Source organism: Nicotiana sylvestris, chromosome 6 (genome assembly GCF_000393655.2).
Source record: "Nicotiana sylvestris chromosome 6, ASM39365v2, whole genome shotgun sequence".
Classification (NCBI taxonomy): domain Eukaryota; kingdom Viridiplantae; phylum Streptophyta; class Magnoliopsida; order Solanales; family Solanaceae; genus Nicotiana; species Nicotiana sylvestris.
In genome coordinates this window covers 83628499-83643868 of record NC_091062.1, presented here as the reverse complement: position 1 = coordinate 83643868, position 15370 = coordinate 83628499, and the positions used below count along the sequence as shown (strand labels likewise).

Sequence of the window (15370 nt, the reverse complement as noted above, 5' to 3'; positions counted from 1 at the left end):
GATTTGTTTGTGCGATTTTTATGAATATGGCACGTGAACCCGTGCAACATGTGGATAAGGTCCATCCCTTAGGATCGTCCTCTCATGTTTCTCTCTTGATGACGTACACGCGGATTATGAAAAACTTATTAGTAGTTGGATTTTGCGTATCTTCTCTATATGCAAACCCCTTGTATGTATACATGAGTTGCACCATATTTCTTCTCTATATGCTAGTTCTGAAATGTATACATGCCTTTCATGCATATCTTTTCTATATGTTGCTTTGGTTGATGAAATAATTCATAGTACATATCTTCTCTATATGTCAATATATGCAACTTGACTTGTTTATTCATGCATATCTTCTCTATATGCTGAGGTGTTAAACTATTGAAGGGTTATTTGATATCTTATCCATATCTTTCTCTATATGCTGTCTTACTTGATGAAATGATTCACAGTATATATCCTCTCTATATGTCAAACTGTATAACTTGACTTTCTTATTCATTCATATCTTCTCTATATGTAACTGTCGATAATTTGTTGATGCTAGGGGCAGTGCTTCTCTATATGTATGGGATGCTAAACAATTGAAGTGTTACTTTTTATCATATGTATATCTTTTTTATATGCAGAAGTGTATTTGTTTATGATGCTTGTGCATATCTTCTCTATGTGCACCAATGGCTTTACTTGTACTTCATGTTTAGATTTCAATATTATTCTTGTGTACATGTTTATGCTATTGAGCTACCTAGGTTAAGTAAAATGAGTATTTTATGATTTTAAAACTTCATCGCTACTTCACCAAGGCTAGTCTTGATATTTACTAAGTATCTGGGGCCGATTGTACTGATACTTTTGCACCTTGCCTGCAGATCTTGGAGTTGAGCTGGTGTGGATGACGAAGGCTAGCATTGAAGATGCACCAGCGTTCCAGATATAAACTACCACATAATCATGGTAGATTAGGATTGTACTTCTATTTATGTATATTCAAAAATATATTATATTTTCTTCGTAACAGTGTTGTAAATCTAAATCTTAGTGCCTCATGACTTGTACTATCAATCCTTAGGGTAGTTGTATTGATATTTTCCATCTTATTTATTGTTTATTCATGATCTTTCATTTGAGTTGTGTTTTTTATTGTTTGACTTACCTAGCATGTTGGAGTTAGGCGCTATCACGACTAGGTGGAATTTTGAGTTGTGACAAGTTAGTATCAGAGTTCTAGGTAGGTTCTACGAGTCATGAGCAAGTGTCAAGTAGATTCTTGCGGATCAATATGATGACGTAGTTGCTTCTCCCCAGAAGTCTGCTTCAAGGAGGTCCAAAACAATTGATGAAGGGTTCCAAAAAGGTAAAACACCACTACCAACGGTCTTTGTTGTACCTTGATGTGTTAGCTGATCCGCCACTAAATTTTGCTCCTTGTAACTATGGTGGATGACTGGATTGCTCAGCTGATGGATCAAGGACCATAGTGCATAATACCTAAATTAACACATCTACGTACATAATTTTTTAAAATTATTCCTCTAACTTTATGAATTTTCAGTTTAGAAATTTTAGTTGTCATATGACATGTTTTAAATATCTTTGATTGTTGATCAAATTTATGTTCTTTATAAAATGTTTATGAGTTCTCATTAAAAATTTTATCACAGTTCCCGCTAAATATAATACAACTAGAGTTTGTTAAATAATTGATAGAGACTAAAGGTGCTCATTTTGACAAATTTAGATGACCAAAAACTGTTCAGAGAATGTTATAAGGACTAATCTAAACCTACTCCAAACCTAAGGGATCTTTTTGTCATTTTATCTTTAGGAAAACTTTTCAATTTTTTTTCTAATAGGCCCGTTTAGCTAATAAAACTTTTTCCTTTTCTCATAGAATTTACATATTGGACCGGTTAAAATTGGGTGAACCGGACACTGGAATCCTCTGGAACTAGAAGAAAGAACCGCCATCTTAGTGGGTTACCAATTTCTTAATGCCCAAGCCAACTTTCTAACGTAACCTATATAAAGTCCGTGGTTCTAACATCGACACCATCAAATTTATTAGCAATTGATTGTAAATCCGAGTTCAGACTCTAAGCTTACGTTCCCATATATCCCAGACCGATAGGAAATCTTTAAATCTTTGAACTGACCATTGGTATTGGTGAAGTTTTGCTCGTTTTCTCATGGTAATCCTCTATTTATTTTACTTTGCTTAAGAATTTGTTTCGTTTGATATAGGAGCATTTTGTTCTTTGCCGGCTAGGTTTATACACCCTTTGCCCTTTTATATCCTCGTTATGTTTTCAGAATTCACGTTTTTTTTTTTTTTTTTGGCATGATAAAGTAACTGCTTTTCATATTTTTAGGTTAAGAAATTTCGTGCCAAGTCTTTTTGTATGCAATTATTTTTTTTTTCTTCGTTATTATATCTGCTTTTCTTTCTCTTGCATATAGTTTTAATTGCATAATTGAACCTCAAAACATATTATGTTTTCCAACTCAATTTTGTTGATTAAAAGTTAAAAGGGATGTTCTTGAGCTAGCATACATACACCTGTTTAAGCGCTAGAGATCTCTGTTTAAAAAAAAAATTAAAAAAAAAACAGAAGGATCTGGATATTTTGCGTCTTATTCTTGTTAAACATATTCTTGTAGAAAATAATGTGTCCATAAAATTACTCTACTCTTGGTTTTTCATGAATGCGTTTCTGCTTTGTTTTCATGGTTTCTGTTTTCAGGCATCTCCGATAGTTGTGGGAACAACGGTTGGAGCTGCTGCTTTGGGAGCTAGGTACTTGATAAGAGCATGGCAAACATTCAAAGCCGCACCTCGAGTTCGGAGGTTTTACCACGGTGGGTTTGAACAAGTTATGACAAGAAGGGAAGCAGCATTAATTCTTGGAGTCAGGTATATATAAATCTGGTGTTCTGTTTTGTCATGCCAAAGTGTGTGTATTTTTTGCTCTATTCTTGGGGTATCAGGCAGGACTTAGATTGCACATTATGCGGAACCTGAAACTCGTAAACTCGCAAGAAGAACAATAGCTTAGCTATAAATCTGACGGAACAAATGTCCCTTTTAGATTGCTAACTTCTTTCTGGTTATGTTAGGAGCTAGGTTATCACTTTCAGACTGTATATTATGCATAGTCCTTACTCCTTTAGGCCTTAGGGGGTCAGGTTTGTAGAATTGATGGTCAATTTGCTCATCAATAGGCAGATTGTTGCGCCTGGCATACTTTTTGTTTGAGCTTGCGAATCAAACTTGACCACATTTATTGGTTGAATTAGATTAATTTGCTTCTTTCTTTTCATTGCAGAGAAAGTGCTGTCCTGGAGAAGATAAAGGAGGCTCACAGGAGAGTAATGGTAGCAAATCATCCAGATGCCGGTGGTAGCCATTATATTGCTTCCAAAATCAATGAAGCTAAGGACATCTTGTTAGGGAAAACTAAGGGAGCTAATTCCGCTTTCTAATTCACCATTTTATTTACACCTTCATTTTTTTTTTCCCCTTAACAGCTTCATTGTCAGTATGCGTGTTGATTTGAGAAAGAGGTGAATTTGTATCAGTAAATGTATTACTATTATAATTTACCAAAAGTAATTTTTTTGAATGTAATTTAGGGAACTTCTTTGCAATAAAGAGTTGTACTACCCTGTTTCCTTTCCCATTTTGAACCAGGGATCTGCACGGAATATATGAACACCTCTCTTGAACTATATATACCAGTAGTCTAACTTTTTCAGAGAAGTGAGAACTATACTTACAGTCCATACAAACCGGAGTAAAACCTCAGAACAAGATATCAATAAGCAGCATTTTGCATTATATTTTCGCGAAATAAGTCTGTTCATGGTACATTGCAGCAACCGAGCAAACTCCAAAAAAAATTGGAGAAGCGGCTATTTCACAAGCTACACTAAATACGTAAAAAGAATGAGCAGACATCATGTACAAACAGAACCCATTTCCTTCGACGAAACAAAGACAAAAGCAAGAAACAAAAAATCCTAATGTTACAAAACGCTCAATTGCGTTAAATAGAAATACAACCCAACCTGGAGGAACCCAACTTGGAGGATTTTCTTCATATGTCATCAGTGGAGAATCCAAATCGAAGCAATAGAAAAACTTTAGTTGCCAGAGAAAATAATTCATGACGATATTGGCTCGTACGGATATGATAGCCATGGGTGTTTTAGAGCCTCTAAAGCAGAAGGTCGCTTCTTTGGGTTAACTTCTAAAAGATGAGCCACAAAATCAATAAAACCTTGATCTCCCATCGGTAATCGATACCTCAAGGATGTCTTTTTGGGTATTAAGTATTCCAATCTGTTTGTTTCCTATAAATAGAAAAAAGTGGAATGGTCAGTATACAAGTGAGCAGCAGACAGAAGCAGAGCAACATCCGTGCTTGAAGCAGTGTACTGAGGGGAGGCAAAGAAGTGGAACTCTCTAAAATAGGTGCGGGTAAGTTTTTACCCATATTAAATCCTAATCTTTTGACATGTGTATTATATTAAATTTTATTTTATTTTTGGCTAAAGTTACATCCTTAATTAACCAACTCATAGACTACAAAGGATCTGAAGGGTCTCCAGCAACGATGTTTACTAATTTTTCAGCAAATTATAAATCATAGTCGAAGTTCAACTCAAGGAAATATTTAGTAGATAAAGAACTATCAAAACCAATGGGTGAAAAATATTTATACCTCCTACTTAGCTTTAAAAGTAAAACTTCCCCCTCAACTTTGAACAATAGACATTCTCCTCTCATTTCTCAATTAACTTTTTTAAATGCCTTATTTACCTTTTATATTATCACCGTTTATCTCTATTTTTCTTTTTTTTTTTCTTTTATATCATGATATTTTTCTCTTTTCTAAGAATATATATTTTGAAAAAAGAACCTATCTAATAATCTCATTTTCAAAATTAAAAAAAAAAATCATCAAGCATATAATTTAATGATGTTGAATAGTGAAAATGATGAGCGAATAAGAAAGATATTATGATATAGTGGTGAAGGGATTTAAAAATTATTTTATGTCACAAGTTCAAATCCTAGATATGGTACTTTAGTTTTCTTTTCAAAACCTCTTGTATGAATTTTTGGCTCCGCCCACTGAGAAATTATAACTTAAGGGGTCGTTTGGTTTGAATATAAGTTATGCTGGGATTAGTTATACTAAGATCAGTTATGTTGGGATTAGTTATTTTGATATTATTTCTTATTGACTATTTGGTATATTGTATTAGTCCTGGAATTATCAATTTTACTGCTTTATCCTAGGATAACTTATTCTGGGATAACTATTCCATCATCTGGCAGGTACAAGTTATCCCGAAACTATTTTTAAGCTTGGGATAAACTTATCCTACGACACTAAATTTTTATCCCATGATTATTTTTGCTTATCCATCATACCAACAACCTCTAAATATATACTTAATATGTGTTATATTAAAATAACAATCATAAAAGTAACAGTAGATTTTGTAGAAAGGAATATTCTATTTATTATTTTAATATACTTAAGTTACAACTTATAACAAAATAAGGGAAGCCCGGGCACTAAGCTCCCGCTATGCGCGGGGTCCGGGGAAGGCCGGACCACAAGGGTCTATCGTACGCAGTCTTACCCTGCATTTCTGCAAGAGGCTGTTTCCACGGCTCGAACCCGTGACCCGTGTCAACAGCCTTACCCTCCTGTTTAAAACTTATAACAAGACATGGGAAAATAGGTGATCAACCCACGAAAAGGAGGGGAAAAAGAAAATGAAATAAAGAGTGGAAAGGCCTTACACTTTACCTGATTTCGTTCATATAGCATGTGATTTTTGGTGAAATATTTGTAAGTATCTCGTCCTTTGACGAGCATCTCTTGATCAATCGGACTGATGATACCAATTACCCTAGCAAGCAGCGCGGCGGGAGAGTCATTCTGAAAAAGGACCTGCAAACATGGACAAAGACCTATAAAATCCCACTAGCAGAAGACTTCATTTTAAGCAAACTTGAATATTCAAAAACTTTATTTCTATTCACTTATTCGTGAAGAGAGTAAGAGCTATAACTTAAATCATTTCTCATTAGCTTGAATTTTACTTTGCCAACGGGGTTTTCCTTTCCAATTAGGTAAATTCACCAACTGGCTATTAGTTGCTCGAGAAAGAATCAGCTCAGAGAGAAGTATCAAGAGTACAACTACAGTATTACTATTTATGCCTGTTAATGCAAGAGTTTTAATTGGCAAAAACATTTGTTGTCTAACAAAGGGAAAAAATGATACTTGAATGAAATATAAAGTTCCCTAACGCATTACTTAACTCCATCTAATTACATTAGGCATGCCACTGTCAGAATTTTGCTTTATCCACAAGGTCGTTAGTCCTTCTGAAGATTCTCAGTGCAAAAGCAGTATCAAAGCCAAAAGCTAATAAAATAAAATATACATGATTTACTCGTCCGGAGAAACATTCTTCTGCAAGTTGGATATTGGTTTCTTGTGATTCTAACATAAGATAGGATTAAGTAGCAAGATCGAAGAATGGTCTCTCACTGCCCTCCAAACAAACTTATTTCATATTAGGATTACATGCCGGCAGTTACTAGGGGGCTTCCAAAAGGTTTGGAGCCAATAGCAACTCCAAGACATAATTTCTTTAATAACTGAGAAATCACTGAGGGCCAGCGGCGCATGGTTCAAAACTCGGTAAATAAGGGGTCCGCTCTTGTACCCAGATAAATATCAGGCTTTCATTCGCAGAAAGGTCCGAATCCTTGGCGTGCGCCTAACCCATATATCACACGCTACACTCTTACCACTAGTCCAAAGCTCTAGGGCTAACTTCATGAAATAATTATGTGTTGCATTAATTTGGATTTACCAAATTCATAAATCCAGAAGAAAGGGGAAGGGATCAAAATGAAAAAGTGAATAAGCACTTCAAGAACTACCACAATGCATGGCATAATGGACAATAAAATCCACAATAAATTCATACTGACAATAAATATATAGAGATAACAATCAATATATAAAATGCATAACAAAAAAACTTACATTGCCCGTGCAAAGTTCTGCCAAGATGCAGCCAAGGGACCAGACGTCTATCTTTTTATAATAAGGAAGCCCCAAAATAACTTCTGGTGCGCGGTAGGATCTTGACTGGACATAAGAACAAAGATGATCTGTTTCGAAGCAACTGCTACCCAGATCAATTACCTTCACCTCACATCTACTGTAGCTTTTCACCAATATGTTTTCAGGCTTCAAATCACAATGTATGAGCCCAAGGCCATGCAAGAACTGAAGAGCCTCTAAACACTGAATAGTGATTGACTGCACAATAAATTCATATGAAATTGACCACAGAAGATATCATTAGCATCAAATCGCAATAAATATTTTGATCCAACAAACCTGCAGTCTTGGCATAGTAAAGTAGACTTCTCCACCAGATTCTCTATTAAATTTATGGAACTCATACAGATTGGCCTTCAGTAGTTCACATACAATTAACAAATGTTCCTGAAAACAGACAGAAAGATCAGTGTCAAATTTTCGTGACCAAAAGTTTCTTCTGCTTACATTAAGAATAATACATAAATTTAAAGTATACGATAGTATTGCACAAACTCAAGAGGCACATCCAAGTGCACATCAACATTTCTTCCCACTTCGTATTTGATTACAGAAAATAATATTTTCAAACTGTCATGTTAAGATTGGCCGAAGATGTCAGCCACAACTATCAATTAGCATCAAGTGCAAAGCACAACCTTTTCACTTAGTCAAGGCTTTATCAACTTATTGATTAAAACTCGCAAAATCAAGTAGATGTTTAGACATGCTCACCTCTCTTGAGCAAGCAGCCAGGGTTGAGCTTACACATAACACAGTGTTGAAGTTTATTCTCAAGGTTCAGAACTATCTAGTTTTACAAAGACTTGGATGTTTTAGATAAGAGGGGAAAGTCAATAAGATGAGCTGGGTAACATCATTTTAAGTCTGATGAGAAACTTATGAACTTAAGGTTACCTTCCTCAACATCCATACAAGCAAGAAGAACAGTGTGGGAGAATGATGAAGAAAACTGTGCACACTCAAGATGTATCTTGCTGACTGTACTGGCAGATCTCTCTACATTGCTAAGTCATTTCGACGATGTAAAACTAAATTGAGATTTTTACAAAGTCTGTAAAGATACAAATTTTCACTTACTCGATAATAGAAGTAATCATACAACCGAAGTAGGTGGTACTTGTCGGCAGGATCATGCTTGTTGACAAATTTGAGAAGCTTTATTTCATCAAGACTCTGATCAAAAAAATCTTTGTTGTTCTTTATAATCTTTACACAGACATCCATGCCTGTATGAAGATCATGTGCTTGAACTGCTTTGCTGAATGCAGCAGATCCAAGATACTCAGTTACCTGATATCGTCCAGCTATAACTGAATTTAAAACAACCTGGAAATTTTTGTCCTCCTCAAATCCAGTTCTGAGTCAAAAAAAGAACTTCATTAACCACCAAAAAGAAACCCCTCAAAGCCTGAAAAATAAAAACTATTTGAGGTCAAGAAAATTCAAAACATGTTCCCTTTTGTAAGGGAAAATCAGAACATGATAGGATGCATGAAGAGACAACTATGGAAAGAAAGCTTCTTACTTAGGCTGAAGAAACTTGCCAAGGTATATTTCGCAAAGGTGATACAGAAATAAATATAGACATTTACTAGGGTAAAACATGTCTTGCTGAAGTCAAAGAAGATCAACTAGCTACAATCATATAGATCGACAGAACTATCTTTAAGTCACTAGCCTATCAATACTCGGTGCATGAGAAAATTATAATACATTAATCTGGAGTTCTTAGTAGCTAAATGGAAGTGGTTCAGTTACAGAGCTAAAGATCACAGTTCCCACGGAATTGTTTAAAAGCCTCTCTGTCTTTCCTCAAGGATTGCAGTGAAATTCCTTCAAGTAAATACAGTTCAAGCCAAACATACAAATTTCTCCAGCTCGCTTGACGACTACTATTGATCTGAATCACCCAGTCTCCTTGAGCTAATTACCAGATCAAGCAATAAATTTACCATAGCATAGTTATGGTAAAATGTATGAATGTCGTCTCTATGAAGAGTCTAGCTTGTAAAGTTCGAAACCCACTGGGTGCAAACAATTTCTGAGGGCCATCGGACTGGGTAAAACCTGAATTAACCGTGGTGCACTTGCGGAAAACTCCTTGCCGAGGGCCTGTGCACCCCCGGGATTAGTCGGGGCTCTTAGAGACTCGGACACCCGGTGCAAAACCACAAAAAAAAAAAAAAAAAAAAAAAAAAGAGTCTAGCTTGTAATACAAGATTACATTATGTTCAGTATCCAACAACTTATCATGCACCGTAAAGGGCTTTGTATAGTTATTTATTAAGCAAGCCTGTTTTTGTTAAGCATGAGATACAGTCTAATCAGGTAAGTATCTCCTAGCATTCTAACATAACCAGAACATAAGCTCACAAATCTGATATATCCCTTCGTATCCAAAAGAATATAAGACAATTAGATATCCTGATCTTTGTATAATGAAAACTGACTATTTATCTAAATTGAAACATACAAAATCCGCTTTGCGCCTTTTTCAGCATAAATGGGGTTCAACAAGAATTACAACAACAAAAAAGGCAAATGTCACTTTTTGGATAATTGTGATGGTGCAGGGTCATAGGCTGACCTCACCGAGAATGATCAGCCTCCCTCTATCCCAAAAAAGAGGACCAATCTTAGATCACAATCTCATGCCAGCATCTACTCTTAGGGTGAGTTCGTTTCCACCACCTTCAGCAATGGCTGCTTAACCTTACTATGTTGTCAAAGCAAACTAAGGGCTCAAAAATTCCGTCTCTAGATAGAGCTCAAGATTTGTTAACAATAATAGCCCAGAGAGTTGTGGAAGAGCTTTTCATTGACTTACTACATCTTCACATCTCTAATAGAGTACATGTTTCTAATGTGTTCAGTAGACAGCCTCTCCCTTATCACAGTTTAAACCTATTCTTGATCTGGTGTTGTGCTTAGAAACCCAACATAAGCAGTACCAAGATGAAGATTGTAATTGCATATATGAAGCAGTTTCCTAAAGACTTGAAAATGGCAAACTACTGATTAAAATCAAATAACAGGGATTATTTCCCCTCTAATTCAAAAGAAGCAAAAGGAGATTGAACATGCCTGTTTTTCCTATGCACAATCTTTAGTTCAAAAGTTTCAAATTCCTCTTCCTGCGCCTTGATCTGCTTTACTTGCTCCTGAACAGCAGCCGCTTCCTCATCCTCCAATGATGCTTCCAAATCTTCCTCTCTTGCACTGGCAATTTGTGTGCCCTCTTCTTTCTTCAAATGCTCCCGTTCTACATAACCATAATTTGAAAGAGATGAAGGGCTAGAATTTACTGATCCTGCAGCAATTTGGTTGCTTTCATCTCTTGAGCTCTTAATAGGCGAGGACTCGTTGCTTTTGCACCTCAAAGAGCCAAACATGTCATCATTTGCCATCAGACTGTCACGAGCTTCATCAGGTATAATGGTATTGCCCTTGCTTGACCATAAAGATTTACCCGAGCTTGTCTGAATCAACTGCCCATCTCTGGGAGAGGGAAATGAGAATCCCCCATGTAAGTGATTTGTTTGTACCAATCCTCCTTCATCAATAACAGTGTCTTTGTAAAATCTCTGCTCAGCTGATTTCTCATCTCTGTTTCTTATCTCAGAATAAGGCTTATCTGAATCAGGGGGTATGTGTCTGGCCCCACCAATACTGGCATCATGATCATGGAAATACTCTATATCCCCCTCACTACTCCCTCCAACCAAACTGTCACGCACCTCACTACCAATGTCAACAGTATCGCTGCTGATACCTACACCAATTGATCTAACTGAACCATGCTGATCACCGTCCATGCAAATATCATGCAATCGGGGCTTTTCACCCTTGTTCGAGGCTCTATCATTCCTTAACATGACAAGTTTATCTGTTTGAGCGACAAGTCCCTGCCAAACAGGCTCTGTGCACATCAAATTCATTTCTTCATCTGAAGGCCCAACAGGACCAACATTCTTTGATTGAGAATATCTCTCAACTGATAAGTAGGAATCTTCCTCTGCAAAAGATTGCTCATCATCGTCTCTGTTTTGCCCTATTTGAGGATCTGGAACACTACCGTGCCCTGTTCCCTTCTCGTTATCACTAGGGTAATCAATTTCATGAGATAAAAACCAGGACTCATCTTCAATAGGCTGCCTTGTATAGCCAACATCGTCATCATCATCATATTCATCGGAATCCCAATATTCATTGGGGAAGTCAACACATTCACTCAATCCATCACCAATAGTTGCGAAACCAGAAACAAGCTCAGAAGTGTCCTCAGTAATGCCTTGACTTACAGACAACCAACTGCCTCCGCCGATCCTTTTTCCACCTGATGATTAGTTGAACAATGATATGATTAATCCACAAAGACATCAATCAGATTCACATAGAGAAGATAAAAAACATAACACAAGGATAAGTAGACAATATCATCAGGTCAAAACAATTTAGAAAACTACCTCAGAATCCATCTATCTTCTATGGCATTATTACTGGTTATTGTTATTGCTTTTCGATATATTTTCTGTCTCTTACGATGCTGATATTATTTTTCTGTGTTGTTGTCACTGATCTATCGTTTATTTTCGTCTTCTTGAGCCGAGGGTCTTTCGGAAACAGCCTCTCTACCCCTCTGGGATAGGGGTAAGGTCTGCGTACACTCTACCCTCCCCAAACCCCACTTCTGAAATTTTACTGGATTGTTGTTGTTGTTGTTGTACCTCAGAACCCAAAATTGAGAAAGAATGGATAACCAAGTTTGTTTCGTCCCAAAAGTCTATGAGTAACTTATAATCAAGAGCTCCCTTTCGATTTTCTTTATTTGGGGACGACCATCACAAACAAGATTTAGGATGTTCCATCTACCACATATCATTATAGGACAGGATAAGCTAATAGACAAAAACCCTCCCTAGCACCAATCGTAGGATACAATACTACAATACGATAATGATTAAGCAACTTAGGTAACTCGTTTAATACTCCTCCATCTGATCTGCAGTCATAGAATACAGAGGTTGTCGGTACTAAACAAAAATTCAAAAGGTTAATGACTTGGAAGCATATTGTATTCCCTCTAAGTGGCATCTTCTTTCCTAACCCAAACAGCACTTTCAGGGCCTCATCATGTATCATCTCATTCAATTTGTGAGATCACAAAATTTCCCTTCGAGAAGTTCAGAGCCATTTATTAATTTTTGTATGTCTTCAAAGAATGAACTAACTTTTTGTCTAAGAGTACAAGATAAAACTAGTCATTAGAGAGCAAACCTGAATTGCTAAGTTCTTGTCCAATAGGAACATCTAGAAATGAACCTATAACATATGTATTGTCACCATCTGTAATCTTTGAGCCAGGTCCATCTCGTTCAAACTTTTCCTCCCAATGAATATTGAAGGACTTCTCTTCTGACTTGATTCTAACAGGTGGCAACCTGGGTAGTTCTTCTTTCTGACTCTCAGATATAAGCGAAAAGCCTAAGCTGCTGAAATCTTTTGGTTCGCGTCCTGGTATCTTCCCCAGATACAAAGCTCTTCCCACCTCATCCACTTGCTCTTTAATTGTACTCCTAACGCCGTTACCTTCTGTTATGCTTTTACCTACTTTGTTACCACCAGAACCAAAGTTTTGATCATAACTTGTCGAAACATCTACTTTGGAGAATGGAATAGCAGTTTTGGTAGAGCAATCTTTCCAAGGCTCGGATGAAGAGTTAGTCGATTCAGGACTTTTTGACCTAGGGTTACTAATAATTACATTGTTGGATGCCCCATTTAGTTTAATCTGGTGATTACCCTCTTTGAGTTCACTATTTTGACTCCTTTCATTCTCTGGCTGCACATTGTCTTTGCTGGTATTTCCAGGCCATGACGTTCTCCTTTCACCTGAAAAACTGACATCTTCTCCAGAATTTTCATTAGCCTTACCACTATCAAAGACCTCAGACGAATTTAACCGCAACTTCCCACTATGCACCAAACCTGAAAAGTCCTTGGTAGCACTCGTGCGACCATTGTTCTGATAAGACACAAGAGAACCATTGGGATTGTAGTTCCACGAGTACATATCAATCGCACTATCCTCGACATTGTTGCAAACACTCAAGGTTTTGTTGTTTGTCCCAACAGATTCATTATGTTCCTCCTTCTTGCCAACATAAGCAACATTTTTCAAGTTGCATTCTGTGCCATTTCTCCCAATCCCACACTCTATCTCCTTAACAATAAGCTCTTTTGGAATTTCGCCATTGCTCCTCGAACTTGTCTCCTTGAAAACCTTCCCACCATTTCGACAGGTCATACCAAGAATCTCCAAAGTCACTTTTCCTCCATTTGCTTCTTCTAATGATCTGCTCAGCTTTTTATCCTCTAGCGTAAGCTTCTGAACCACACCATTCAGATCAGAACATTTATTCAGCTCACCACGCAATGCAGCCTCGGCCCTTGTAAATTTATTCTTTCGCAGAAATTCCAATATCGCATCTAAAGATGTCGAGTCAGCCATCGATACAACAGAGAACTCAAAAATCTTCAAATATTCAACTGCTACAAACAATATTCAACCCAACCTGGAAAAAAAAAAAAAGGCAAATAATAATACAAAGCCTATTACAAGAAGTGCACAACAAGTCAGCTTTAAACACTATATAAAACTTGATAACACATACAGAGTTAAGAAAATACAATGTCAAATGTGGTCCAACTTAGGTGTTGATTGACTGAAAAATACAGATTACCCATATTGTGCTATTTGCTGTTTGGCTCCAGATAACAGAAGATTGCATAATCACAAGAAAGCAATAAATTTCAAGAGACCAAAATACTGAAACAGAAAGCTGAACCTAAGCTGTAGTAACAGAAACAACTATAAGAGTAAAAGCTGAATGAAAACCAAACACCTTAAAAACCCTAGCTAGATTTTCCACACACCCAATTCAAAGATCTCAACTTTAATGATTAAAGAGTTCAAAAAGTTTCTACTTTTACTGATTAAGAAAAGTAAATAAAAAAAGGGTAAAGAGTAGAATAAGGAAACCAAAAATTGAAAAGGGTTAAAAATGGAAAGAACCTGAAAACGGAAAGAATGAAAAATAGTGAAAAGGGAAACTCACGGATCGAAGGTACGATATATTTGCTGGTAAACAAAAGATATCTCAATTGATAACATCGTCAACAAACATCACCTTCAGCTGAGACAAAGCTGGATATGGATGCTTCCATTTACGTTACAACAAAATGGGAGCATTTTGATTTTGAATTTTCCTTTTTTCTTTTATCTTTTTTCCTTTGAGTATTTTATTTGTTTCCTGTTGTTCTTGGGTGTTCTCCAATGCGAAGTGATCTTTTGGCTTGGCTAAGAAAATATTTCAGGTCTGGCCTGGGGACATGGTTGTCGAATTAAGCATTATATTTTTAATGGTATTGTTACTACTATAAAATATAACTAATAATTTCTTACTACTACATACTACAGTAATATTTTCTTAAAATACTTTTTATTAAAAACGATAATTTTATCTTATTTTACACTGCAACTTTTAAGTATGAATAATTTCGCTCCAAAATGATTAAGTGAGCGTTTGGACATAAAAATTGTAAAATTCCAAATTTTTAAAGTTAAATTGGTATTTGAAATTTTGAGTTGTGTTTGGACATGAACATAATTTTGGGTTGTTTTTGAAGTTTTGTGAGTGATTTGAGTGAAAATTTTAAAAAACAGGTTTTTGGAGTTTTTAAAATTTTCGAAAATTTCCAAAATGCATCTTCAAGTAAAAATTGAAAATTTTATGAACAAACGTTGATTTTGGAAAAAAGTAAAAAAAAAAATGAAAAATAGGAAAAATTTTCTTATGTCCAAACGAGCTCTAAGTAATGAAGTGTTTTAAAATCATACAAAATTAAACATGTCGACATTCTTACTCTATACCTAATCCTTCTTTTACTTAGCAAACAGAAAGAAAAGTTTTAAAACACCCGATAGAACCTCGACCTTATCGACCCTTGACAAAAAAAAAAATATTGGACCTAATTCAATTTTAAAAGTTAGCTCATGAGATGATAATTATCCAAGATTATATAAAAAGTCCAACACTCCCCCTCCCCCGCACACCAAGGACTAGACATCTCGAGCATGGACAACATAAGATGAGGATCAAACATATGATAAACAATTAATTAGAATGGGTCTAACTCTTATATCATATTAAAGA

At 36.0% G+C, this 15370-nt stretch overlaps 2 protein-coding genes across 5 annotated transcripts; one reads left to right on the top strand and one right to left on the bottom strand.

The window, feature by feature from the left end:
• Window positions 1–1925: 1925 nt before the first annotated feature.
• Window positions 1926–3669, top strand: LOC104243511 (mitochondrial import inner membrane translocase subunit TIM14-3-like). The gene is made up of 3 exons (XM_009798711.2): window positions 1926–2183; window positions 2736–2905; window positions 3318–3669. The coding sequence occupies exons 1-3, from the start codon at window positions 2181–2183 to the stop codon at window positions 3472–3474; spliced, it is 330 nt and encodes a 109-aa protein (XP_009797013.1). The 5' UTR covers window positions 1926–2180; the 3' UTR covers window positions 3475–3669.
• A 137-nt stretch (window positions 3670–3806) lies between these two features.
• On the bottom strand, window positions 3807–14525 carry LOC104243510 (uncharacterized). Of its 4 annotated transcripts, none has more exons than XM_009798705.2 (8): window positions 14273–14525; window positions 12432–13729; window positions 10239–11490; window positions 8232–8511; window positions 7431–7538; window positions 7071–7349; window positions 5817–5960; window positions 3807–4344 (listed from the first exon to the last, which is right to left on the bottom strand). In XM_009798705.2, exons 2-8 carry the CDS (start codon window positions 13663–13665, stop codon window positions 4156–4158), a joined length of 3486 nt encoding a protein of 1161 aa, XP_009797007.1. In that variant the 5' UTR covers window positions 13666–13729; window positions 14273–14525; the 3' UTR covers window positions 3807–4155. The 4 variants fall into 4 exon arrangements, with proteins under 4 accessions (XP_009797007.1, XP_009797008.1, XP_009797009.1 ...); XM_009798706.2 differs by having other exon boundaries at window positions 14345–14525; XM_009798707.2 differs by lacking the exon at window positions 14273–14525 and adding an exon at window positions 13829–14165.
• Between the last annotated feature and the right edge of the window lie 845 nt (window positions 14526–15370).